General features: G+C 44.4%; 1 protein-coding gene across 2 annotated transcripts; it reads right to left on the bottom strand.

The window, feature by feature from the left end:
* Positions 1–287: 287 nt before the first annotated feature.
* On the bottom strand, positions 288–26,015 carry GRN (granulin precursor). 2 transcript variants are annotated; one of them, XM_077460017.1, is made up of 14 exons: positions 25,884–26,015; positions 13,242–13,329; positions 13,021–13,143; positions 10,606–10,684; positions 10,416–10,525; positions 9,602–9,740; positions 6,979–7,082; positions 6,766–6,895; positions 6,002–6,096; positions 5,791–5,914; positions 5,273–5,370; positions 4,972–5,184; positions 2,590–2,817; positions 288–537 (listed from the first exon to the last, which is right to left on the bottom strand). In XM_077460017.1, exons 2-14 carry the CDS (start codon positions 13,326–13,328, stop codon positions 403–405), a joined length of 1,665 nt encoding a protein of 554 aa, XP_077316143.1. In that variant the 5' UTR covers position 13,329; positions 25,884–26,015; the 3' UTR covers positions 288–402. The 2 variants fall into 2 exon arrangements, with proteins under 2 accessions (XP_077316143.1, XP_077316145.1); XM_077460019.1 differs by lacking the exon at positions 4,972–5,184 and having other exon boundaries at positions 25,884–26,009.
* Between the last annotated feature and the right edge of the window lie 392 nt (positions 26,016–26,407).

Raw genomic sequence — 26,407 nt, 5'->3', positions numbered from 1 at the left:
CCACAAAGGATGTTGAGGGGGTTGTAGTTAGAGCTGTGAATGAATGTGTGGCTGCAGCATTGAGACCATGTTGGATGGTCTCCTTTGATCCCAAACGAGAACTTGTCCTTTTCCACCATCTTTGGGGGGGGGGGGGGGGAGAAGCACACACACAGCTCTGCTAGGACATGTCAATAGCTGCCATATGTAGCAGGACCCAGATCCCAATTGAAACCAGTGTAGACTGGGTGAGTTATGTTGCTATAAAACGGTTAGATTAATAGACAAATAAAAAACACTAACACCTATAGGTTTAAATATAAAAATTTTATTCCAGTGATTTTAAATTCCACCTTATGATTTGTAAATATTGGCAGCATCTGTAATGGAGAGGAGAAATCAGTGCAATTAGTGGCAGTGCTTTCACAGAGTGGGTTGCTTCTTCTTTAACCATCCCAAGTCCCATAGAGGACTTCCAGATCGGCTACACTGAGCACCAGAGTTCAGACAAACGTGGCCATAAGGACAACAGTGGACTCTGTCTGGGCAGCACACACCCTGCAAAAAAATAAATAAAAAATAAAAAAGTCAGTCTAGCCATCTTTAGGACCTGTTATAACAAATTCCTGTTCTGTTAGTCCCAACCCCTTTCCAACGTCTCATCCCTCCCCCACAGATTCATAGCATTAACACTCCAATACAGATCAGGCATTTGGTTCCCATTCTCCAGGTCAGGGACACCAAATAGTGAAGCTGCAGAGCCGACATGGCTTGTAGTGGTTAGTCACATTTAACTGGAATTGTTCTGTAATGTTGAACAGACCAACATTTATATACATAAAAAGATAAATCAGTAAAAAGCGACCACCCTGGATTTTGTCAAGGCAGATAAGGTGTGAAAATCGTGGAACCATCTTGTTCCAAGTACAGGATCCCCATCCTTGGTAAAAGTACGATTTGTCAAATCAGATGTTAAAATTTATACAAATGGATGGAACCAGTTATTGTTCCAGTTGCATTTCCCCAATGTACAGTTTTTGCACTTGTTTACAAGCTTCCATCTCCATGAATTGCTGGGTTGAAAGACAGGGATGCTCTAACTGCATACAGGAGGCCTCATTTCATGCGTTTTACACCTCACAGCTTCACACCTGCAATCCAATCTGCATCGACTTTGTAATGGAAATTTGTAGGTTCTCTATATAATTGTATTCTATTTTATATGTATTGCACACGGCACTAATGTTTTCAGTACATGTTTAGCATTCTTTCGAGTCCTGATTAGAATTAGCCTTGCTATGTAATGTCCCTTGTTACCATAAATGTACAATTGTAACATTAATGCGATACCTACGTAATCATGTGTAAAAACCTTCAAATGCATCATAATAAAGAACGGTTATTTTGAAAGATGGTGAGCGCATCTTTTGTGTTTGTTCCCTACTGCAGTAGTTATTTGGAATCACTAATCAATATGAGGATAGGAGTTGCCCATCTACAAAATATCCATTTCAAATTCTTCCCATGATTGATAGGTTGGTCACCTTTAGTCAAATACCCTGTAAAGGGACAGGCTTTACACTTCTGGCAGCTAGTGTTAAATGCTGCCATTTCCTTCCCCATGATGGCTCATACATCACTATAGGACATACTGTATGAGCAGACTGGAGGAAGCCAAGTGCAGCAGGAAACACCCAAAGCAGTTATTTTTGTCCAAGTTTATTGGCAAGACGTTCCCTTACAACTCCTAAAGAGGACAGTTGTCACCATGACAGGAAGGCACAGGTAGCAGTTAACACATGCTCCAAAACTTCTCCACTGATTTGCATCCTTGCTTTCATTCACACCTTAGCAATCTGAACTGTGGGCTGAATCACAAGTCAAAATTGCATGAAAAATTGCAGGACACTTATGCGATGCCAGTACTTTAATTGCAGCATGGTTTTGCAGTGATAACTTGTGCTACAATTGCAATGCTTGTCATCCAAACAATGAGCAGGGGCTTTTGAAGGACAGCACACGTTTCTATATATTGTGCTGTGATTGGGGTGCCATTAGTAATGGCATCGCACAAGTGTCCCGTAAATTCAAATTATGATCGCTCAGGTGTGAATGAAGCCTTACGAGAGAGCAATGGTGGACAGAACTCAATTCTGTATTAGGTAAAAAATAAAAAATCTTAGAACCGCTGGAGTCTAAAAGTGCATTTTGAATGGTCCTTAAAGGTTTTCCACTAGGAAACTCTTCTTGTTTTAAAAGCAATCCTGCCATTCCAGGTGAACCAGCTAGAGTGGTGTCTGAAAGCAAGCCCATGCTTGGGGTGCACACCCCATCACTGCTACAGGCACAGGTATAGAGGAAAAAAAAGATCTGGACAGATGCACACCCATGCAATGCAACTAAGGCTTTTTTTTCTCCAATAAAGGTTTGTTCATAAAATTTCACCAGTTTCAATGCATGAGCACAGCTAGATGCTTCACCCTACAGAATACACCCTGATCAGTTGAGGACTCACCCGAGTATATGGGCAGCACAGCCAGATATCACTAAACCCTACACAGTCAGCTGGCCTCACTTTAGAATGTACCCTGGTCACAGCCAAGAGCTCACCTGTGGATAGGGGCAGCATGTCCACATACCACCAAGCCCTACGCAGCAGGTCTGTCCATCATAACATACATGTGTGGAATCACACCAGACATAATCCAGAGGTGTCACTGGGGCAATTGCAGTAGCTGGAGTAGCTAGCTCATCAACTGGTTTGTTGCAGGTTTCAGCTGTCACATCACAAGTGTATCCACTGGGACAGCAATGCAGATGGTCTGAGCAGCACACAGCCTGGAAAAAGCGATCAAAAAGTGAATCAGACAGTCAATGTTCCACGTTCCCAGCCAGCAGCAATTTGCATTCCAGAGTAAATATAAGACACCAACCTTTAGCTTAAAGAAACCTGTCATGGTGGCAAACATGGGAGACCACCATTCCTGAGCTCTTGAAAATGCAGCAGTGCCTGGCTGTTGGCTCTAACAATTTTGAGTCACTCACCTGAAACAAATTCAGGTTTCCACTGTGCCTATATCCAACCAATTAGGACAGCTAAACAAGTGGCATTTTCAGAAAGATCAGTGGCACGTCTTGGCACCATTTAAAAAGACAAAAAACCCACACAAACACCACTGCCCTCATCCTCATTGTCTGCTTTGGAGTTTGCCTTTGTTTTAATTTAGGCTCAGTGACATGTTGGTTTTGTGGCCTACCATAGAGGAAGGGTATTCTGCATTACATCAGTCTCCATTCACCCTATGCGATTTCAAACCTCAGGCAGAATTGCCACAATGCGAACACATGTGGCAATCAAAACAGTGCATTTTGGTGCCATTTTCCATCACTGGCACCCAAAATGCAATGCCATGATTGTTATGCAGCAATCTATACCCTTCATGTGAAGCTTGTCTGAAAGGAGCAGGAGATTTTGGGGGGGGGGGGGGCGGTGAACGCATATAGGGCAGCCCAATCGGGTGAACAGGCTGCCCTACGACACGCAGAACCATGTGAAACTCATGCTGGGAAACACTTAACAGGAATGCTCATTCCCACTACACAATGTGTTTTGCACAGAGCAGCCTTGTTTCTCCTTGGGTCCCCTGCCAGAGCTTCTGGCTCCTCCCTTCCTCAGAGTTACCCTATAGCAAGCAGCTTGCTTTATGAGCACTCATGTGGGCTCACATCTGAGTCTCGCTGTCTGCATGTATTGACACAAACAGGACTCAGCCACACCCCCCTCATTACTGCCCAATTAAAAGCAGTGGGAGCCAATGGCTCCTGCTGCTGTCTGAGCTATTGAGGAAGGGAGCAGACAGCCTCTGCTCTTGTGCACATTGCTGGATCAAGATTGGGCTCAGGAAATCACAAGCAAGGACCACAAAGGTTTTTACCACTTAAAAGCACAGAATGCATAAAAAAACCTTTAACCCCCAAAGGGTAAATTGAAGGGGGTTGAACCTCTCAGATTTTATGACCAAGGGCAGGAGAACCCGTTACCAGGAAGTAGTGACTAGCTCACTGCAACTGTATGGGGGGGGGGGGGGGGGGTCTTCCAAATGTTTTACCCTGGACTATAGCATCTTCAAGTAAAACAAGAACTGCCCCAGCCCCATGCAAGACAAGCAGACCTTTATGTTAAGACAGATTTGGTTTTACAGATATTTGAGCAACAGGGCAAAACATGCCCCTGGCATGCCACTGCGAGTCGAGGTTAATGGATGCATAAAAGAAAAGCCGAAAGAGAAGAAAGTCTCAGACGAGGAAAGTCTGAAGAGTTATGCAAAGCTATGTTCTACTGTATGTTGCATTGGGTGTTGCCACTCTGATGCACATTTGTGCAGTTTGAAAGGCTAGAAAAAAAACCCACATGCTGTTTAAAAACAGCCACGTGATGTCTCATTGGCCCTGCATCTGGTACCCACCCAACTATACTCCTATAATCTAAAGCTTTAGAGTGCCATTACATCTCACCCCTCCTTTGAGGGACTGCCATATGAGATATTAAACCTGCCATTCTAGAAACAGAACAGGTGCAACAACTAGTTAAAGCTGAACTCCAGGCAAACTGCCAAGTTTTGATTTTAAAACCCACTCCCAATAGTCATTCCTACCAGAAAGGACAGCCAGTTGCCACCAGAGTCAAGGAATACAGCAATGTCTCTCTCCATCCCAGTCTGCTTAATTGACTAAAAGCCACAGACTGACAGAGGTCATCCCTTTGCTTCCCAATCTGTATTTTGTGGACACGTTTGCATGCAGCACACCTACTTGAGCTTCCATCCCCTGTCCCAGTATGTATATTTTTTTCCCCCTTTGATAAATAGATCTGCATTATTTTCATCCAATACCCATATGGAGTTCAGCTTTACCATTAGCAACCATGCTAGCCAATAAAACTGGCTACCTTCTGCCCTATGCTACACCAATGGCATCAAGGGAGCATCTCACCTCTTCCAGGGGGCAGCAGGCCCAGCCTCCACCCTCTGTATGGCAGCATGTGGTACCCTGAGGACAGCTGTGAGACTTGTCACACTTGATCTGTGAACTGGTAAGAGTCTTGCTGAGCCGTGGAAAAGAAAGCGGGCCCACAGAACAGGTAGCCTGCTCACCACACCTCCACCCACTGGGGCAGCAGTGGGACTGATCAGAGCAGCAGATGGCCTATGTTCAGGAGAGAACTGAATTACAGAGGAAGAGAAGCAGCAAAGCAGAGATCTGGCATGGGAGGAGGGGGTATACAACATTATACCTTTTCAATAGGGCAGCAACCCCAATCTCCAGAGGGAAGGCGACAGCAGGTGGTCTTGTCAGGACATGATGTGGTTGGATCACAAGGAACGTCGGCGCCTGCAAGATTAGTTGAAAGATTAGGTTTCCTGGGTAAATAAAAATCTGCATTAGTGGGCACACTGTAGAAGTGCTAATACTTGGTTTGGCTTAGAAGGGGGGGGTGCCAGTATTTTAAATGATTCAATAGCAATAGATGCAAGAAACTTGGTTTATGAGGATCAATTATCCCACCTCCCTTTCCGAGAGCTGGCAATGAGGGGTGTCAATTGTCAGTGCCTGTACGCATACGTTAATAAGCAGCTCGTGTCACTAGCTAACCTAAGAATGATAACTGTCCAAATTATGAAAAGGTTGGTCATCAGGGCAACCCCCTAGACACCAACTACTACCTCACCATCTCCCCACTAGGGACTCCCAGCCTGTCCATGTGCCAGCATCAGGAACCTGGACAGAGGACTGACATCCCTTCATGCTTACTCTGATCCTTCAGAGCTGGCATCTTCTTGAACCAAGGCATGGAGTCCTGGCCATGTACACAGCTTCCTCCAGAGCATGTATATCCGGTGGGACAGCAATGGATCTTATCAGAGCAGCAAACAGCCTAGAAAGAATACACGTTAAAGAGTAGCCGAGTAATAGCCTGGTAATTTATGTTACATGCAGCCCTGTTTTTACTCAATTCACATACCTGTGAAAATGGACAGCATCCCCATTCGCCAGAGGCCAAACGGCAGCAGGTAGTTGAGCCAGGACAACTGGATGTATCATCACATTTCACAGTTTCTAAAAAGATTGAAGTAGTTCTTTAGTAATCACCACTTCAAGACTACAAAGATATGCACAGTCTGTGCTCAAGCACTTCTAGCACACCTAAACCGAGTCCAAACCTCAGACTCGGACCCTCCAACTGCACTGTCCCAATTTGATATGTCTAACAGTCTACAGATCAGTTTACTACACATGGAGACAACCAGGTTATTTGCCATAAAAAACACCCAAACATTTGACAGCAGAGACCAGGTACAATAAAAATGGTGGCAGTGGATACATACATCTTTCATGAAAGACCAAACACATAAAGGCCTAATACTGTACCGAAGGAGCAGCACACTACAGAACCCAAAGGCAGGGGAGGGAAAAGGGGTAGCAAATTATGTAGTACTTGTGTCCATGGCACCAAGAGTTACCCGCAGTGAGAACCGTGGCATTTAAAATTACTGCAGCAGGATTGGGACCGCTGATAGGACAATGCAAGAGCAGCAACATCCTGATTAACTCATCCTGTTCCCAGGGAACAGCAACACTAATGTAGTGAAGCTAGATTGCCATTGTTGGGCCATTCTTCCTGTGCAGAGGATGCCAAACACGATACGCACTTATGCTCGCTGTATTTAAATACCAAAGATTTCTACAAAATTCAGAATACAGCACCTTCAAAATAAGTCATGTTACCTTCATCCCGCAGAGCTGGGATCTTTTTGACCATTGGGGTCTCAGAATCTGGGGAAACGCACTTTTTATGAGCGATGTCACAGGTGGTCCCTAATGGACAGCAGTGTATGTGGTCTCCACAGCAGACAGCCTACAAGAAATGACCATAGTGTCAGAAGCATTAGCGCACATGCTTAGCTGGGCAGAATTTTACCAGTGGGGATAGGCACTTACAGATATCAATGGGCAGCATCCAAATGAATGTTCACCCAGCTCACAGCATGTACTGCCATCAGGACAAGAGGAACCATCTCTGCATGGCGTTCGAAGGACCTGCACTGTGGTATATATAAAAAATAAAATAAATGTGAAGTCAGTCATCTAGCACAGAACCATCAGTTATCAGCATTGTTTGGTACACCTTTGTCAACTTGCAGCCCAGGCCAATGCTGGCATTTCTCCTACAAAAAACACAACCTTTGGTAAAGATCCTAGAGAACTAAATTGTGATGATTGCAATTTTGAAAATCATAGTATCTGCGCAACAATTTCTTGGAAAATACATAAAATTTCTCACCCACTTATTCCCATTAGAAAGGATGTAAACATCCCATAATGGGAATGACAGCTCCTCCTTTATAAATAGATCAGAGGTCTTATAAAAAAAAAAAAAAAAAAAAAAAAAATAGAAGAACATAGATAGCGGGACTTTTCCATGAAGCACACGGGAGCAATGAAACAGATTAGATAAAAGTAGTTTTTAATTATTCGAATTGTTTATGAAATATTTGTATCAATTGTTTCCATACATTTTACTATATATTAATATTTTTATATTTTTTGCACATATACAATTCTTAAAAATTATTATTCCACATTGATTACAATTTCCAACAAGAAGTTGATATGTGTGCAGTGTTGGTTCTGGCTGTGTCTCTCGCTGGACCTTGCCTCGTGTGTTCCATTCGGGAGCTGCGACGCGCACTGTGGATCCTCCCCCCGCCCTACTCTGACGCTGGGCCGGTGGGGGGGTTTCCTCACTGCGCGTCGACGTCACGCATGCCACACCGGCTGTTTGGCCTCTTGACGCCACATGACCGGCAGTGTGTTTACTACCTTCTGACCCACCGGGGAATGGTTTGTTCCATCCCCCAATTGGTCTGACGCGTGACGTTGGGGGCGTGGTTGCGGTGGCGGCGGTGCTTATATGGGCCCCTTCCTCATTCGCACCAAACACTTAGCACTGATCACATCGGCCATATCAGTCACCATAGATGCACAGAGGCACTCTGCCCTCAATTGCGGTCATTCTGGTGTTTTTTATTTTTTACCTTCACTTCCTATACTGATCACCTTCCCCCTTCCTCTGTTGTTTTCTCAACCCTGCCCAATTTTTCACTCTTATTTTATTATTTTTAGCATTTTTGTTTTTTGTTTTTTCACTTCGCTCTTCAATATAGGGGTTTTTTCACTCATCATATCGTTAGTACACATCTCCATTCACATGAGGTGTTGTCCGGTTTGGGTTGCCGCCTGCTGCACTACGTCCCCTCAGCTCCCGGACGGGGCATTGTTTGGTTGGTCTGGGGATCTCACCGTCTGTGCCACCACTGCAAGGACCCTCATGTAAGTAACAGGGCTAACTAAGTTCAGGGGTATTTTCCCCTGTCCGTGGTTGGCCCTTTTTAATAATTTGGTATAGTAAAACATTACTCGTTTCCCTTTTAATATTTTTTTTTTCTATAGATCCCTACCACGGTTTTGCTCCTGATGATAGGCTATAAGGCCTTGAAACGCGTAGAGCTAACAACAACCGCGTGTATATACGTATGAATTCCTCTGATCCCCGTTCCTTCTTTATTTGTTCTTCGCTATTTGTGCCTTTTTTATTTTCACTTTTTTGTTTTTTTGTTTTTTTATGGCCCCTCTGTGACATCTGTAGAGTCATAAATTCTATTCTATTAAATCATGTCTCAATTACTGTTTGTATCTTGTAATAGAAGTATCAACTTCTTGTTGGAAATTGTAATCAATGTGGAATAATTTTTAAGAATTGTATATGTGCAAAAAATATAAAAATAATATATAGTAAAATGTATGGAAACAATTGATACAAATATTTCATAAACAATTTGAATAATTAAAAACTACTTTTATCTAATCTGTTTCATTGCTCCCGTGTGCTTCATGGAAAAGTCCCGCTATCTATGTTCTTCTATTTTTTTATATATTGAACCGGGATGGAGGGGTGAACGGCCCCTGTATACCTCATTTAAAGTCCCAACCAACCTTTTTTTTTTTTTTCTCTTTGTCTTTAAGATCAGAGGTCTTGTCTATCACATCTCGGGGGGGGCCGCCGCTGGATGGGATCTCTGGTTCTACAATCAGAAGGGAGAGGGTTGTCCCCTTCTGTCTGTAAAAGCAATTCAGCAGCTAGACAGCCACTAGGATGGTTTTTACTGCAGATGTAATTACCGTCCGAGACAAATATATCTTCACTCCAAGTTGAGGATGTCATGTGATGTCCACCTAGGGGACATGGTTAAGCTCTTTGGAAAGAAATGGGCCCACCCCCCCAAAAAAAGTTTTGGTTCTACAAGGAGTGTGGTAGGCCAAGCTAACCAATGGCTTACACTTCTTGCATGCTTAGTTTTACAATGTTTATCAATCTAAAAAAACTCTCCCACTCCCTTCTGCAACATAAAATGAACATTTTAAATATTAGCAGCATAGGAGTACTGTCAATTTAACAACATGTACACTTTATTTAAAGGGGGTCTCCATCAAACATTAATGTTCAGGTTTGATTTTATAGCAGAATACCAAAATACTAAAAAAGGTCAAATATTCAACTCACCAGAAGTCTGCAGCTTCATCCTGGCAGGAACCTTCTTGGACATGGGAACCACCTTATCCGTAGAGACACAGGTGCCATGGACCAGGTCACACTGGGTGTTTTGTGGGCAGCAGTGAACATGATCATTGCAGCATGTAGCCTAAAAGTAAATACAGAACAGGTAAGGGAAACCTGACTGCATTCCCTGGTTCCCCCAGCACTATAGAAAAGTTTTATTTGTCTTAATGCTAAATGACCAAAACAAAGCCTGGCCCTCCAGTGCCAAGTGCTTCAACACAGCTACATAAAAAAAAATAAAAAAAATAAAAGTTCTACAAGGGTACTAGGTTCCTGCCCGAATAGAGAGCTCAAACACCTAGTGACAGATGCTTCAGGGGTTGTTGCACATGTTTAATGGCCCTGTCCCCCATCTCACCAGGGTTCTGGTGCAGGATGTTTGGGCTCCTCTTCCTTGTTCTACCCCAAAAGGATGCCAAACTTGCTTTGCTGCACTGCCTGATCCAGGGGTTATTCTCATAACAAAAAGCTTGCACCCTACCCGTTCATAGCTGCTAAATGGGGGGGGGGGGGGGGGGGATAGCCAGAGCTTGGAAGAACCCCCATTTTGTTTGCCATGGTGAAGTGCATCCTGACCGACCTAATTATTAATGAAAAGATGTCAAGCATCTTGCATGATTCCCACGCTAAACCCTAAGATATGGTGGCCCTGGTGAGACTACACACTCCCCACCCTGCAGCCAAACAGCCTGGGTCTCCAATATTGCCTTGCAACTCTCCCACTCTGACAGAAATATGTACTTTGCCTCCAGCTCACCTTTTCCAGTGGGCAGCATCCCCAGCTCTGATCAGCCATCTGGCAGCATGTGGATCCACTTGGGCATTCCGAGGCCCCATCAGGACAGACTATTGCAGACTGATTGCTAGCTGTAAATCAAAGCAAAGCAGTGTTAATACAGAAGATGCAATCCAGAAACACCAAGACACGTGCAAATACTGGACCTTACCTGGCAAGCAGGAATGTCCATCTTCAGAACAATGAGTGCCTGAAGGGCAGCAGTGATGTCCATCATGACAAGAAGCTCCCTAAAGAGTTGATATGGATATAGTTGGCTGAACAGACTAAACATTTCCAGAATTAAGTACAAATGTTGAGGCCATCATAGGTGCTCAACCCTTTAAAACGATACAGGGAAAGATTTGAAAGAATTTGCACATGTCAAAACTCTCACCTTAGCAAGTAAAAATATAGCTTCTTTTTAATACTCAAAACCCATGACAATCACCGATAAGGTTTATAAAACCTTGTTTCCACATATGGCTAGAGTGTCTTTGATCTTCAGTGCTATACAGTGGTTGTACTTCTCACAATACAAAGTCTGAGCCAGTAAATAATGTACTCAACCTGTGGCCCTCCAGCTGCAGAATTACAGGTTCCATCATACCTCAGCCTTGAGAGCCATGCTTGCAACTGTCAGCTTTGCTCTCTAGCTGTTGAACTAAAAAGTCCCATGAGGCATTGCCACATGTTTAGCACCCATACACTAGCACAATGCGCTCCCAATTTAATTGCATTACCTAATCTTTCCAGCCTCTAGTGCAAGCAAAGACATCCTTGGAAATTCCAGGTGAAACTACAACCCAATCTTCTGAATCATGCCTGTGTCAAATCAGTCTTGCAATAGCTCACTGGATTACTCTTCATTGCCTTTATATTAAATTAGGGGGGGGGGCTATATAGCAAAACAAGTCACATTAAGGCTTGGTTCACACCTAAGCTTGTGGGTACAGGAGTCGCAGGAATTCCTGCAACCACCTGCAGTGAAAACATGCTGCTGTGAGAATGCATAGGCTGCCATGCATTCTGAATGGAACCCCCATGCATGTAAAAAGGCAGCAGAGGTGCAGGAAATGCAAGGAAATTGCATGCTCAAGATGACCATGCTATGTCCCCATGGGCCACGTTTTGAAATCTGTGCATGCACTTTTTCTGCGGGGGGGGGGGGGGGAACAAGCATGGCAGCCCACTGATTGAATGGGCTGCGGTGCCCACACATGGCCAGCAGAAACACAGATGTGAACCTAGGTTAAGGTTCATGTCTTCCAACAATGGTCTCGGACAATACGCTTTAACCCTTTAGAGCAGGGTGTGGACAAAAATTATAGTTTTAGATTAGCTGATTTGTACGTTACCCTCCCAGAGTCAGAAACTGGGACTGAAGTGGTCATAACTTCTACTTAGAGAACCACTGTGCCATTAGAAACTAGAAGTAGATTTATGTTAGGAAACGATGTAGTTCTGCCTCAAGATGTTAGGTACTTTTCAAAGACCTTGAAAAAAGTGGACCACAGCCTAGTAATATACTTGCAAGTTCTGTCTCCCTTGCAGTGGTACAAGTGTTGGAGGCTTTATCCAGAGACAGTTGGCAAACCCAACAATGCCAATAAAAAGGTGTTACTATAAAAGGGAAAGGTGAATTTCGCTCTTGGGCGTTTCTCAAGTCTCAGAAATCATGCTTCTGAGAATCTCCTGAACTCCCCCTCTACATTCAGTGGTTTTTACTGCCAATACTATACAAAACTTTATTCTGTAGTGTCAAGCAGGTTGGCAGGAGGAACTAGTGAATGCAAAAGTAGGACAAGAAACGCAAAGTGTTGACTTCTAAAGATGGCTTCAGGGGATCTTGAGGAGCAGCATGTCCTGAGTTTTTTTTTTTATCACAACATATTGGCATGTTTGCATTGGCAACAGCCACTGCACTCTGCAGTTTACCTGCCATGTTAGGGATGTGTTCCCTTAGGGCTGAAGGATACCATGGTGATCCATCAGCTGGAATGAGAGGACACAGCAGGTAACTTACTTCCAAAGCTACTAGAAAGCAAAGACCAGCTGCAAGGGAGGTGGTACTAGTAAGTTACATAAGTAGGTTACTACAATGGGTCATGGCAAGTCCTCTTAAAGACCAAATTGCATGTAATCTTTAGACTAAGCATACCTATAGCAGAGGATCTGACACGGTGTGGTCCTGTAGTCTGAGTTACAAAGGAGGGCTTTTATGCAAAAATTACAGTTCAGGCACTAGCTGAGAGATTAAGGCTGAATGGGGCCCTCGACAAGGTGGCAGCTTGGACCGACCTATGCTTTTAACACCAACAAGGACTTCAGAAGGGACAAAAACAGGCCCATTTGCACCATCTGTATTGGTATACCATTGGACAGCTACCTACAAGTGCATCCTCTGAAGGGACAGGCTGGTGCAAAGCTTTGGCTATTTGCATTATCCCCTTTAGAAGTATAAATGTTGTAGTTGCACGCGTTCCCCCCCAGAGAGCTGCTTCAGTTGCCTTGGATGATATAGCTCTGGTAACAAAGGTCAATGGCTCCCTGGGATGTGCCCAGTCTTACAGTACAGCATATGTACCTGAGCAAGTGGGCAGCAGGCGTACCCATCCAAAGGAGTCTTCACACAGGAATATTCTTCAGGACAGCCTTCCTGCTCTGTGCAGAAGACATCAGTGATCATGGGAAGAGCATGCATGGCACCCTGAGGAGAGAAAAAATAAAAATTTATACATCAGTGTGACACGACTCAATGGGAAAAAAAATTAGGAAAGGTAGGCTTTGGTTGCGCAATCCGCTCACCTCATTCTGTGAATCGCTGCACTTGGACCCATCGGGACAAAGGACAACTAAGGCCACCAAGGGCAGGAGATACCAAGGAGGTGCCATTCTGCAGAGAGAAAATACAGTCAGTAACAGGTGCTTCTGCACAACTGGGCCCAGCTATGAAAGAAGAATGTCAGGGTTATTGGCATAAAATTTCCCATAAAAGAGGATGAAGTCTTCCTATACATTTTGTACTATAGTATAGTCACTCCTTTGGGGGCCATGCGGACAAGGAAAACAACCTCATGGCCCAGAGACCCCATCGGGCCTATCCACCATTAGGTCGCCCAATTTCATGAAGGCCAAATGTTGCTTTAAAAGCCTAAAGCAAACAAAAATGCAATAGTTGAAAAGGGTTTATAGTAGGGATGCACCGAAATTTTCGACGCCAAAACGCGTTGGTCGAAAAATTGGCTTTTCAGCAATTTGTCAAAAGAGAAAAATGGCCAATAAGGGAGCTGAAAATGGGGCGGGGCTCCGCCGCCCATCACAGGAGTGTCCTATAGCGCAGAAGAAAGGAGAGCCACCGCCACCTGGTTGATTAAAGCACTGAAACATAACAGCTTTCATTTGAATAGCTGTGTTCCCTGCCACCATATACAGTCCCTCCCCCTTGTCCGCGGAACTTTGACAGATCACCCATCCAGGTGGGTGGTCTATCAAAGTGCCTGGACAAAGGGGTTTGTACGACGGTGTGGAACAGCTATTGAAATGAAAGCCGTTATGTTCCAGGCGCTCTAATCAACCATGTCGTAGCTCTCTTCCCTTGCACAGGCTTTCTGCATTGATCTCCTGTACCATGCCCCCACAATCTGACCATCTCCTTAAAAAAAAAAAAAAAAGTAAATTTTCTAATTCTCAGTATCCGTTTCAGCCTAGTGTATTTTAAATTTTTGGCACCAAAAACCCATTTGGTGCACCCCTAGTTTAAAGCTCCCCCCCAAACATTTTTTAGCAGAGGCCCCAGGGAATAAAATGGAGATTGCAATGTTTTATGTCACCGTATTTGCACAATGGTCTTTCAAACGCAATGTTGGGAAAAACACTCCAATTAATAAAACAGTAAAGTTAGCCCAATTTTGTTTAATGTGAAAGATGTTACGCTGTGAGAATTGTGATCTATCCAAGAGAAAAAAGAAAAACACGATTCTCATTTTAGCCAGAACCGTGCAGCTCTAGCTTTCTTTGACCCCATTGAGATTTTCCTCGTTATACATTTCATCACCAGGAACAGAAATGAGGCATCACAAATGGCATCAAAGAATTCTTCATTAGATTTGGGAAGGGTTAGATCCATCAGGTTTGTAATTCACTAGCAATAAAATGCTCATTGCCTTTGCACAGTCTTAGCGCAAACCTAAAGTTAGAGATTGTACAGCGAGCACCCACCTGTACATATGCAAGTTGTTAAATCTAAAGGAGATCATACCGGGTCTGGTGAGGTTTTACTACAGCCCAACATTGCATTTGCCAAATTAGAGCATGAATGGAGGAACCCAGCAAGGAGAGAAGGCAAGAGAATGGCCAATAGTTTGTCAAATATGCGGTGATTTGAGGTATGTCAAGTGAGATTTTGGCGTTTCAGCTTTAGCTACATGGCCATCCACATAAATCTAGATCTGATCACCCCTGACCAAGTGAAGTTGCAGACTCAAGCTAAACAGCAATCCGAGGCAAGTCTCCATTCTAGACTTTACCCAATATAGTCCAGTTATTGGTTCTCTTCACATCCTGAAATTGATCTGCGGTATCCGCAATCCTACCTGCTGTTCTGTAGCAGAAAGTTTGCTTTGGCACAAGCAAATGTGACTTGCTACATAGGTCACAAGGAACCACTATAGCCAGGGCTTCCCCTCTGGAAAAGTTCTGAGGCCTGCAACCCATGCCACCAAGCACACTACAGTTGCTAGGAGGGGGGGAAAAACCCTGAATTTATAGGTGGTCTGAGTAAAGCGTCCCTCCCTCATTTCGGTTCATTGGTAAAAATATTTTAAATTAATATAGTTTGACACTGGAAACGTGCTGCTGACACATTTTTGTCAACCAAAAACCACTGATGCCTAGTGTTAAGCAACCTTAAAACTACATCTGCTACACCAAAGATCACAGGAAGTGGTGTCATTGTATCTAGATACTTCCACCTTCAACTCCGCTGAATCAGTTCACAAACCAGACCACAATCTGCTGATCCAAGGTCATAATCTTACTTATCTGTTTCTCATACTTGTGAAATCTCATCCTTTGTACCAGATATGAACTTTCTCTTCTACTTTAGATTTCAATATCAAACACATCATTCCACTCGCATTTTGCAGGCTTGAAGATTAGGTCACCTTTGATAGTCATAGTTGTGGCGATTATAAATGCATGCAACATGTGCAGTGTTATTCCTGTAAACACTACTTTACCTCCTTTGTTCTGACACGCCTGGAACATTTGTTCTAGCTGTAGTCACATGATCAGGTATTGGGTCACTGCCTGAAATGAAACTACAAGAGCACAGAGCAGGCAAATTCTGCTGCCCGTCATAGATTACAACACTCCAAGCAGGCCAACCCTTTCTGTACTAATCATGGGCACTTATCCAGCTCGTAATACAGGATTTAAAAGAGTAGAGCAGCCACACTACTAGTAAACTAGTCATAAATGCATTTAAAAAGTTAGGTACAGCTGAAGACATGAGACCCTTGATGGGTCCATCTTCTATCATAGCCTCGGTCACAGGTGGCCTAAAAGCACAAGATTAAAGGATGAATTTTTCCTCCCAGGATTTACAAAACTGCTGATACCCTTGATAAGTGATGACAAACCCTGGCACCCCCAGATGTTTTGGAACTAAATGCCCCCTCCCCATGATGCACAACTACACTGCAGAGCACATGACCATGGAAAATGTAGTTCCAACACATCTGGGATGCCAAGGTTCACCATCACTGCCCTAGATCATGGGTGCTAAACCTGTGGCCCTCCAGCTGTTGCAGAACTACAAGTCCCATGAAGTGTTGCAAGGCTGACAGGCACAAGCATGACTCCTAAAGCCAGAGGCATGATGGGACTTTTAGTTCAACAGCTGGAGGGTCACAGGTTGAGCACCAATGCAGTAGACAAGTGATGGTAAACCTTGGCACCCCAGTTTTGGAATTACATTTCCCATGCTTATGCACTTTAGTTGATCTGGGAAATTTAGTTCCAACACATCTGGAGTGCCAACGTTTGCCATCACTGCCCAAGAAAGCTTACAAAAGGGGTACAAGCAAGTTTCTACACAGTTTCACTATGGAGAAAAGCAGAAACCGGGGCCAGTGGTTCTGCAGTAGATCAGATCCTCCACATCATAGTGAGACTGGAAGAGAGGTTGTACATGTCTGTGTCACCATGTGATTCACTGTGGAGTCTGTCAAAGGGGGAACTGCACCTGAAATGTGTTGCTGAGGTAACCAGATCAGTTTGCGACTGTACAAAGGCTGCTGCTAGGCCAGCATGAACATGCCAAGATGCAGCTACGCATGACATGCCTCCCTGGTCTGTCACTATGTTGTGAAGGAGGATTGGATCTACTACAGAACCTCATGCCCCAGTTATTTGAGGAGCTTGCTGTACTAGCCAAGGTTTGCAAAGTCATCTCCCCATTGAGCTGTTGTGTTCTCACAGGGGGGACTGCCGATGCTCTGCCGAGAACTGTCCCCCCCCCCAGCGGATAGTGTCCGCCCCGTACTGCGCAGGAGCTGCGCTTGCGCAGTACGGAGGACAAAGTGATTCCGAAAGTCTGAAGATGAATGGCGCCTGCGCACTTAATAGTACCTTGTGCCCCAAGTCCTGGTTCAAGCTCCACCATGCAAGTGGACATACAGTAGATGATGTTAAACAGCACTTAGTAAGAGGGGCCCTCGTGGGCACGCTTTGCTCTGAAATTTTTTATTCTACGGCCACTTGGATGGTGGGGCTTGAACCTGGACTCAGTGGGCAGGCACCATTCATCTTCAGAGACCTTCGGCATCTCCTTGTCCTCCATATTGTGCAAGCGCAGTACAGGGCGGACACAGACGGGGAACAGTATTCAACAAGACCCCGGGGTGCTGCTTGGATTCTGGTTTTCCAGCAAGCCCGTTTGACAAGACAACCATTTGGCCAGCTTCTGTTGGACAGGCTAGAATACACAGGGGCTGAATGTCAGACAGTTTGTTCAACCGGCAGATTTTTAGCCAGTGTCCCAGGCTTGGATGCCATTTTTCTCTGCCGCTTCGTTCCTCTGCCATCAGTATAAATCACTTCTGGCAAGTTTTCCGACACTGAGAAAAGTGGTGACCAGGAGGGCGCTCCAGCCGATTTGACAGCCTCAGCTCTGTCCCTGTATGCTGGGGGTGCGTCTTCCCTCCGATCAGCTCAGAGCTCTCCTCCCCGATGCAGCTTCTAGCGCTCCAACCCCCGCTTCTCAGAGCAAAGAGATTCTGCGTACATTCTACACTTTAACTGGATGTAGGAAAGACTGCAATAAACAGTACAACTCACGCAGGAGGATTTGTTTAACTGCTTCCCAACCGCCTTGTGCTGATACAAGTCGGCAGAAGGGCTTGTACAGGCAAATTAATGTACCTGTATGTGGCCCTTTAAGAGGCAGCCAGTGGGCACGTGCCAAGCAGGTCCAGCAGACTCAATTGCTGCGGGGATACCTGCGATCGCCTCAAAGGAAGAATGGCAAGATGCCAATATAAAAACAAGCATCTCCCCGTTCTGCCTAGCGACAGTGTCACTGATCTCTGCTCCCTGTGATCGGGAGCAGAGATCAGTGATGTCACATGTAGCCACAGCCCCCCAGGGTACACTTAACCCATACACTGCCCCCTAGTGTTCAACTCCTTCAATACCGGTGTCCTTTACACAGGAATCAGTGCATTTGTACAGCACTGATTGCTGTATAAATGACAGTGGTCCCAAAAATGTCCAATGTGTCCGCGATAAGGTCAGTCATGATAAAAGCGCTGATAACCACCATTACTAGTAAAAATAAAAATGCCATAAAACCATCCTCTATTTTGTAAATGCTATAACTTCTGCACAAACAAAATGCTTATTGCAATTTACCAAAAATATGTAGAATATGCATCGGTCTAAAGTGAGGAAAAGTTTATTTTTGGGGGATGTCATGTTAGCAAAATGTAAAGGTTTTAAAAAATTGTTGAGTTATAGCACACAAAATAAATAAAATAAGATACCAAAGAAGCCGCTTTGGAGAAAAAAAAAAAAAAAAAAAAAAAAGTCAATTTTGTTTGGGAGCCACGTCGCACAACCACGCAATTGTCAGTTAAAGCGATGCAGTGCCAGTGCTCTGGTCAAGGGGGTAAATTCTTCTGGGGCTGAAGTGGTTAATCTCCATCACCTGAGGCCAGTCACTTCACTGGGCGAGGTTTTACAACCCCTTTAAGTTCACCTTTTCTATAAGAGACCCTATGCATTTAAGGGGCCCCTAAAAACATAAATGGACATTTCACAAAGTGGTCTTAATGTGTCATACCTCCATACCAATAGGGCCCTAAAAAGCATAACCAAAAACACTTGTTAATCTAGGTCCTTCCTATCTTGCAGGACATGGACTTTTTTTGGCTAGGAGGGATTATGACAATAGTTTACAAAGAACTTTAGGCCTGCTGAATAGTTTTTTATATACCATTTTATGCCAGATATTTGCTTTTCTGCTTTATATTGAAAGTTTAATCAAAATTACTTCCTCTGCTGTCATATAAAGATGTGTTGGTGCTCTATAACACTCCCTGAACTTTGTTCCCAGGAGGGACCTAGACCGATTGTTAAGCGCATGAGAGATTACAATACTTGTCTCTACAAAGAGCAAACAATGGCAGTAGGAGCAGAAAGGAGGAAGTTATGGAGGACAGAAGAAGTTGTAGGAAAGACATTGTGCAAGAACAAAATAAAAAAAGGAAATCTGTGCTTGCAGCTGTGCAGCCTGCTGTGCCTAATCGCTAGTAGACGCAGAGACGTCTGACAGCTTGGTCACTATACGGGGAGCGCTTAGCGCAGAAAGCTCTGACACCCATGGACACGCTTATAAGGGGATATGATTTTAATAGACAAACTATACTAGTGACCCCACAATAGGGATAAAACTGACAAGGGAGTTTAACAAGACTTGTGGCCACTCATAAGAGAAGAGGTTTAACCTTAAACTACGTAGAGGGTTCTTTACTGTAAGAGCAGCAAGGATGTGCAATTCCCTTCCACAGGCAGTGGTCTCAAGCAGGGGGCATTAACAGTTTCAAGAAACTATTAGATAAGCCTTTGATTGACTGCAACCTACACGGATATACAATGTAATACTTACATAATCACACACATAGTAGGTGAGGTAGAAAAAAGACAGAAGTCCAACCTATGTAACTGTATGTAACATACTATACTGTGTGTGGGCATTAAAGCCCACCCTCTGATACTGAACATATGCAGGGGCATGTCAGCAGCAGGTATACTGTGCAACTGCATGGCATCCTAACACTCCCAATTAGGCGTTGCACCTGACCACATTAGGATGAATCTGTTTCCATGCCAAGTGTGGTCAGAAGGCAATGGAGGGGGAACTCTCAGGATCACCAGATATTTCCTACTGAGAAAGCATACAGTCCTAAGCAGTAACATGTATTAGTTTATAAAAGCAACATAAACATCAGTTTTAAGATGCATGTACTTTAACTGGCCAGATTTTTTGCTACAAGTGTACTATTCACTTCCTGTTCCAGGGAGGACTGGATAAACTACAGCAATAATGAAACTGGTGGTGCACCAAATAAAAATTCTGGACCGAAACTGAAAATACAGGATATACTTGGCTGAAAACAGAAATTGACAGTTTAAAAAAAAAAAAAAAAAAAAAAAAAAAAAGCAGTATTGCATCTGAGTAAGGGCACTGTCAGGATTTTACCACAATTTCCCAGCCGCGATTAAGGAATGCCTGTGTAAGCTTGGTCTATGGACCACAACTCGCATCAAAGTCGGACCAAAGTAGTACAGGGACTACTTTGAAGTTAGTGCAACTTGAAGTGGTACGAATCGTCATGCAACTTTGCAGTCCCAAGGCACAGGACAACAAGGTCGCACAACTGAAAGGCGCCTAACCTATGAAAATTGCAAAAAAAAAAAAAATAAAAAAAAAAGTGCTTTTCGGTGGCCATTGGCACCTTTTTCGCCATCAGCAAAACACCAAAAACCCCATTGTCAGCTGATCATTTTCAGTGGCTGATGTAAAAGAATTTCTAGGGTTGCACCAAGTTAATTGTCCACTTTTGAAGATTCCTCTTCGGTCCTTGCTCAGGGACAGCAATTTTTGAATTCTCTAAATTCTTTAACGTGACAGCGATAAAAATCTCAGCAGGGGATCCAAATCTTCCCTAAAGGAAACATTTGGGAACCCAAACATACTTGCCTTTATGGCTACAGTTGGTCTGATGCTGCAATTGTCTCTTGCTGGCTCCAAGCCTAAGCCAAGTGATCACTTGACAGCTGAGCCATCAGTTCTCCCCCCTCCGCTCTGAGCGGAGAGCGGTGACTGTCCGTGCTTACAGGAGCGCTGGGTGGTAGGAACACAATTTGCTTTGGCTCTCAGCAGCACACTGGATGACCAAGCACCAGCTGCCAATCAGCCAGCTGCAATGACTGACAGTTGACAGCAATCTTTAGCCTGCTGTTGACTGATTTTGGGTTACAGGAGAGCACAAGTGCACACCTGTGACCCTTAGAAGTATGGCCAAAAAAAAAAAGCTTTCTTACTATGCCAAAACTACTAAAGTGGCCTTTATGTACATGTTAACACTCGTAGCAGTTACTAGGTGCCCATCACCATCTGCAGACAATGCTACAAGAGCTGCAAACCATTTGTCTTTATAGAAAGGCTGCATTTTCTGGGAAAAACTCCATATTTATGCCGATCTGCCAGAACATGGAGGGAAGATCACCTCCCACCAAGTCCTTCCTGAATATGCTGCAGGTAGCAGAAAAAAAAAAGTTATTAAAATTTAGTTTACAAGCCATTAGACCATTCTAAAAATCCCAAAAAGGTCCAACCGCCCCACTACTTATAGGTGACTGCAGCCAAACGTTCTACATACAATCCGCATGTGTTGTGAAGCCAGGAAGCTGGTGTGGAGTGTAGTAAACACCCAGACTGGGATCTTACAGGAAGTCCTCCACCCACACTATGGGCCCCCGAGTAGATTACTAGCAGGAGTATCAGCACACACCGTTTATACAAGGCATTCAGGTGTCCTCTGAACATAAAATACAATAAAAAAATAAAAACCCACATACGACACTATACTTTTGTAGAAGCCACAATTTATCTACACCACAAAGCAACACTGTACAGTAGCTCCTGAGCACTGCGCTAGTGTTCAAGAACTTGGCTCCTCTGGGTAGAACATCCACTGCTACCTCATGTCTGAGAAGCATTTGAAAAAAGGGCCACAGCCAACCAGAGGCAACATAGCCAGCACAAAAAAAAAAAATAAAAAAAAAAAAAAAAAAAAAAGTACCAGTAGCTGAGACATTACGACCCATTTACAAACACCTAGCACATCCATCAAGTTAAAGCCAAACTTCACCCAAAAGGGGAAGTTCTGCTGTTTGCATCCTCCCCCACCCCCCCCCCACGCCCACTTTTGACAGGGATCTGCACAGAAGTTTGGTCCTCCTACAGCTGCTTTCCCTTACCCAAAATGTCAGCACCTGCATCCGAAGCCGCCTGAAGAATTGGCTTGGTGAGGACATCACTGGATCCCTGAACAAGCAAGTGTCCTTACTATATTAAAGTCAGTAGCTACAGTATTTGTAGCAGTTTTTCTTTTGGGAAGACTGGAGCTCCTCCAATAGTAAAATGTAGACAAGCAAACATTACCTGCTTGGTTTGTTATTCTATGGGCTATGAAGCAACTTTGGAGCTCACAAAAAAAACATGCAGAGCAACTGTGGCAGCAGCCAAATTTTAGGTACAATACTCCAACCCTCAAGGACCACGGAAACGTGGCTTACAGATTGCAGCAAGTTTATTCCGGACACCTGTGGATTGGCACCTTTATCCCTTTTCTTCCACCTACATGGACTGCCCTAGGCCTGCAAGCTTAGAAAGCTGCCTGTGTTGCCACCAAGGGCTCTCACCAAACCTGCACAACTTCACCCAAACAAGGCAAAACGCCCTCTTATGTCACAAATACAGTAGTGAAGCTTGGTCCCGTGACCTCAACGCACATGGAAGTCGGCCATCTTGTTGGTTGTGAACATTACCATGGTTTTGTAGAGATATGCAGTTTTTACTTTTACTTGCAAGTACTTAGGCTGTTTTTAATAAAGGTTATTGCCCTTAATGCTGCAAAGTGAAGTATTTTTGCCTATTCCTAAACCCTGCATGATCTGAGGGCCCCTCCTGGTGCAGTGTCCTAGGCTAGGAAGATTAGAGATATGGTGTCCTGTAGAAATTGTGGTTTGGAGCTGTGAAAAAAAAAAAAAAAAAAAAAGGGGGGGGGAGAAGTCCAGCTTAAGCTAGTTTGGCTGGGTTTCTCCTATGGGACACAGGAGTGCAATTTGTTCTGCACTGGTGTGAACCATTTTCAGCAGAGAGCGGGCTGAAATACACTCTGCTGAAAAGACCGGAATCAGTGAAGGCACCGTGACAAGTCGAAGTCTGGATACACCAGGTGCCTGGACCAACACCCATCCCAGCAAGCCACAGAGCCTGAAACAACCAACCCTCCAGTGAGCATGGAGCAGAGAGCTGGTGACTGAGTGTCAGCAGCTCTCTGCTCAGGAAGGTGTGAGAACAGAGCCATCGGTGATGTTTGATCAATCAGTTCTCAGTGAAGAGGCACCGGTTAACAGATGCAGCATCAGACCAATGCTGCATCCACCCAAGTATGATGGGGAAAAACCTGCAAACTCACTTCTCTTAAAGAGGAAGTAAACCCTGATGGGTGTTACTTCCCCTTTGTCTCCCTGCAAAGGTAAAAGCATAATGGGCTACTATGCATTGCATAGTAGCCCATTATGTGTCACTTACCTGACACAGGAGCAAGTGATGTCACTGCAGCGACGACATCACTCCCGTGCATGGGTACAGGAGGCACCACTAACAGCATATCACCGTTAGCAGCGGCATGCTCCGTGCACCACTGTAGGCAGTGTTGCCCGTGTTTGCAAATATCTCCTGAACTGTAGGTTTAGGAGATTTTGCTTGGACCTACAAGTAAGCCTTAATCTAGGCTTACCCGTAGGTCAAAGTGGTTTGTAAGGGTTTACAAGCACTTTAACCTCTCTGCCTACAGTAAACATTTTGATCGTAATGTAAAATGAAAGAAGCATTTTGTAGAATGTTGTGGCGTGTTCTGTTTTTAGATTCGGTTTTTAGATTATGCTTTATCGGGGAAATTCCAAGTAATGGTGAAGGCACAATCTGTTAGACACTCCCGGATCTTTTTCAGGCCTTTAAAAGATACTCAACTTGTGCCTTCACTACTATGTCAAACCCTGCGTCTAATACTTTGCATTTCTGGGTATAGAACGTGCAATCTTCTCCCAGGAGGCTGTGTTTAGGGCAGAGCAGACCTCAATGTGGTCGTGTGAGGACAGCAGCAAAGTCACTGAAGCTATGCAAGCTCAAACATGGCGCTTACTGAGGGATTGACTCAGTGGGGTCATATGAGGTTGAGATCATGTGGATGGGAGCCTTATGGAAGATGTCACAACACTGACTGATATTATATACTGTGCAACAGAAGGCACGTTGGACTTAGGGTCCTTTCACATTGGCTGTTTCATGTAAGCTTTGCTCTGCAGTGATCGATCGGCTGATCCCCTGCCGACAGTTCCATCTCCACTCGCTGCGTGGAGATAGCCATGTGGATATGTCAAAGCCTTGCTGTCCTCTATGGAAAACAGATGAAAATGGCTGGCCTATCCCTCTTCATCTGTCCATAAAGTGTGTTACACTTTAAAATTTTATTTGGCTCCTTGCACATTAGCCTGACTTTAAAGTTGTGCGATTCTCAGTGCAACTTTGGAGCCCAATACAACTTTGATAAGACTTTTACACTCTGGCATTGAAGCCGTGTCAAAGTCAGATGAAAGTAGCACAGGAAACTTTTCTGAAGTCGCAGTGACCTGTAGTGTCAATTAGAACGACTCAGATACATGACATTTCATATGTCTGGGTCTCGCAAGTCGCACAAGTATGACAGGAACCCAAACCCCTGCTCACACCGATGCAACTGGCCATGTGATTTTACAGTTCCCAAGTCACACCCTACTGTCAGCAATGAAACCGCTCAAACCCATGCGACTAAGACTATGCAGTGCCATACCATTTTCAAAAAAGGTTCCTGCACTTTTGGATGCAACTTGTACAGACATCTGTATTAGGCAGCACACAGAGGTCAACCAAGTAGCACCTGAAATCGCACTGACCTGCTACTTCAAGTGAAGTAGCCCCAATGTGAACCAGGGCTTAGTATCCCATAAAAGGACTTAAATTGTGTTACAGCACGATACGATGAGAAAATATGCAGACATACCCTTGTGTTACCTACACAGCACAAAACAGGCACATGGTGCTTAGAAAATTTTGTTAGCAATGGGGGTAACAGTATGGACCAGCCATGCTAGGTAGGTGTGTGTGGGGGGCACCTACAGGGAGCAGTACAAAGCGGGGAGCTGTTGCTTAGGGCAACAGTACAAGGAGGTGGAGGAAATCTAGACTGATCTGGTCACTCTCCTGGCCGCCTGCTGCAAGAGGGAATGTTGAGGGGAGTCCCAAGACTCAGAGTTTAACAGACAAGCAGATACTGGTTTGGTTGGCTGCAGACTTGTCCATAGCTGTGATTATAGATCAGAGCCCGCCCTGCCCATTGCTTGTGCCGGAAAAGCCAGATGATGACACAGGCGTGTCCAGAGACGATCGCTGTGTGCCAGCACTGGGTTTAACCCCATTAGATCAGCCATACACAGCAAAGGGCCCTCACTGAACACTGCAGCCGGTAAATCTAGAGACGATTGTGGCAGATCTAAGATTATAACATGTGTTAGCAAACTTTATGCTCCCTATACAATCAACTTTAGATTTACCTATACTGTAATTAGAGGACCTCTCCATACCATCCAATCAGGGTCTTGTACTGCATAGTTGGTGGCAGATCTGAAGCTGGACCTACACCATACAAACCTAGATAGATCTTCCATAGTACAAGGCCCTGTCTGATCAGATTGCTTATAGCACATGGATTTTGTTAAATCTTGAGAAGGATGTGTAAAGATTGTACAATCAGATTGCACAGTGTTTGGTCAGCTTTAGATCTCTATACACAGCTGTCATGTAGGGGTGTGCCTGTCGGCTGCTTTTTCTCATAGTACATAGCTGATGGCAGATCTAAAGCAATTTGCAATCAGGTTGTATTGTGTATGGCCTAGCACAGCAGATTGCAAGTTGCAGCAAGCTCACCCACCCCCAGACCTCAGGGTTAGCATGCAAACAGCAGGAAATCTGTGCAATGGTAATCTGCACATGTATGCTCAGCATTCTAACAGGAGGTGTGAAATCCCAACACATACACACTGGCGCAGTACACTCACCTGTCCGCCTCGCAGCCTGCCTCCGTCCCAGCGCAGATCTTAGATTTATCAACCAAATCCCCGCCCACCCGCGACTCTGATTGGCTGCCGCGCCCGTCGCTTGAGCTCCAGTCTGGTCACGCTCTAATCAGACAATAAGGCCGTCACGTGACGCTCTGACTGTCACATGATTCCCCCTGTATGAATCATAACATGTAAACAGCATTGTCAGTGATCACAGGTCGGGCATGCGCAGTGTGATGGTGTCTGATACACACGGAGTGCACTATAATGTCTGTGGGGGAAGAAAGCTCAGAATTTACTTGACGAGATGATTTTATTTTATTTTTTTGCTGCCAGATCATTTCTTGCACACGTTTAACCACTTAAGGACTTTTCAGATTTTGGTGTTTACATGTTTAAAACAGTTTTTTTGCTAGAAAATTACAATTAAAATTATATATTGTTTTTTTTCGAACACCCTAGGGAATACAATTGTGGTCATTGCAATACTTTTTTTCACACCGTATTTGTGCAGCGGTCGT

The sequence above is a fragment of the Lithobates pipiens genome, unplaced genomic scaffold (assembly GCF_037356315.1).
Source record: "Lithobates pipiens isolate NorthernLeopardFrog02 unplaced genomic scaffold, aLitPip1_a1.2 Scaffold_28, whole genome shotgun sequence".
NCBI classification, from domain to species: domain Eukaryota; kingdom Metazoa; phylum Chordata; class Amphibia; order Anura; family Ranidae; genus Lithobates; species Lithobates pipiens.
The sequence above is the reverse complement of the archived record's forward strand: the minus strand, read 5'-3'. Positions and strand labels throughout refer to the sequence as shown.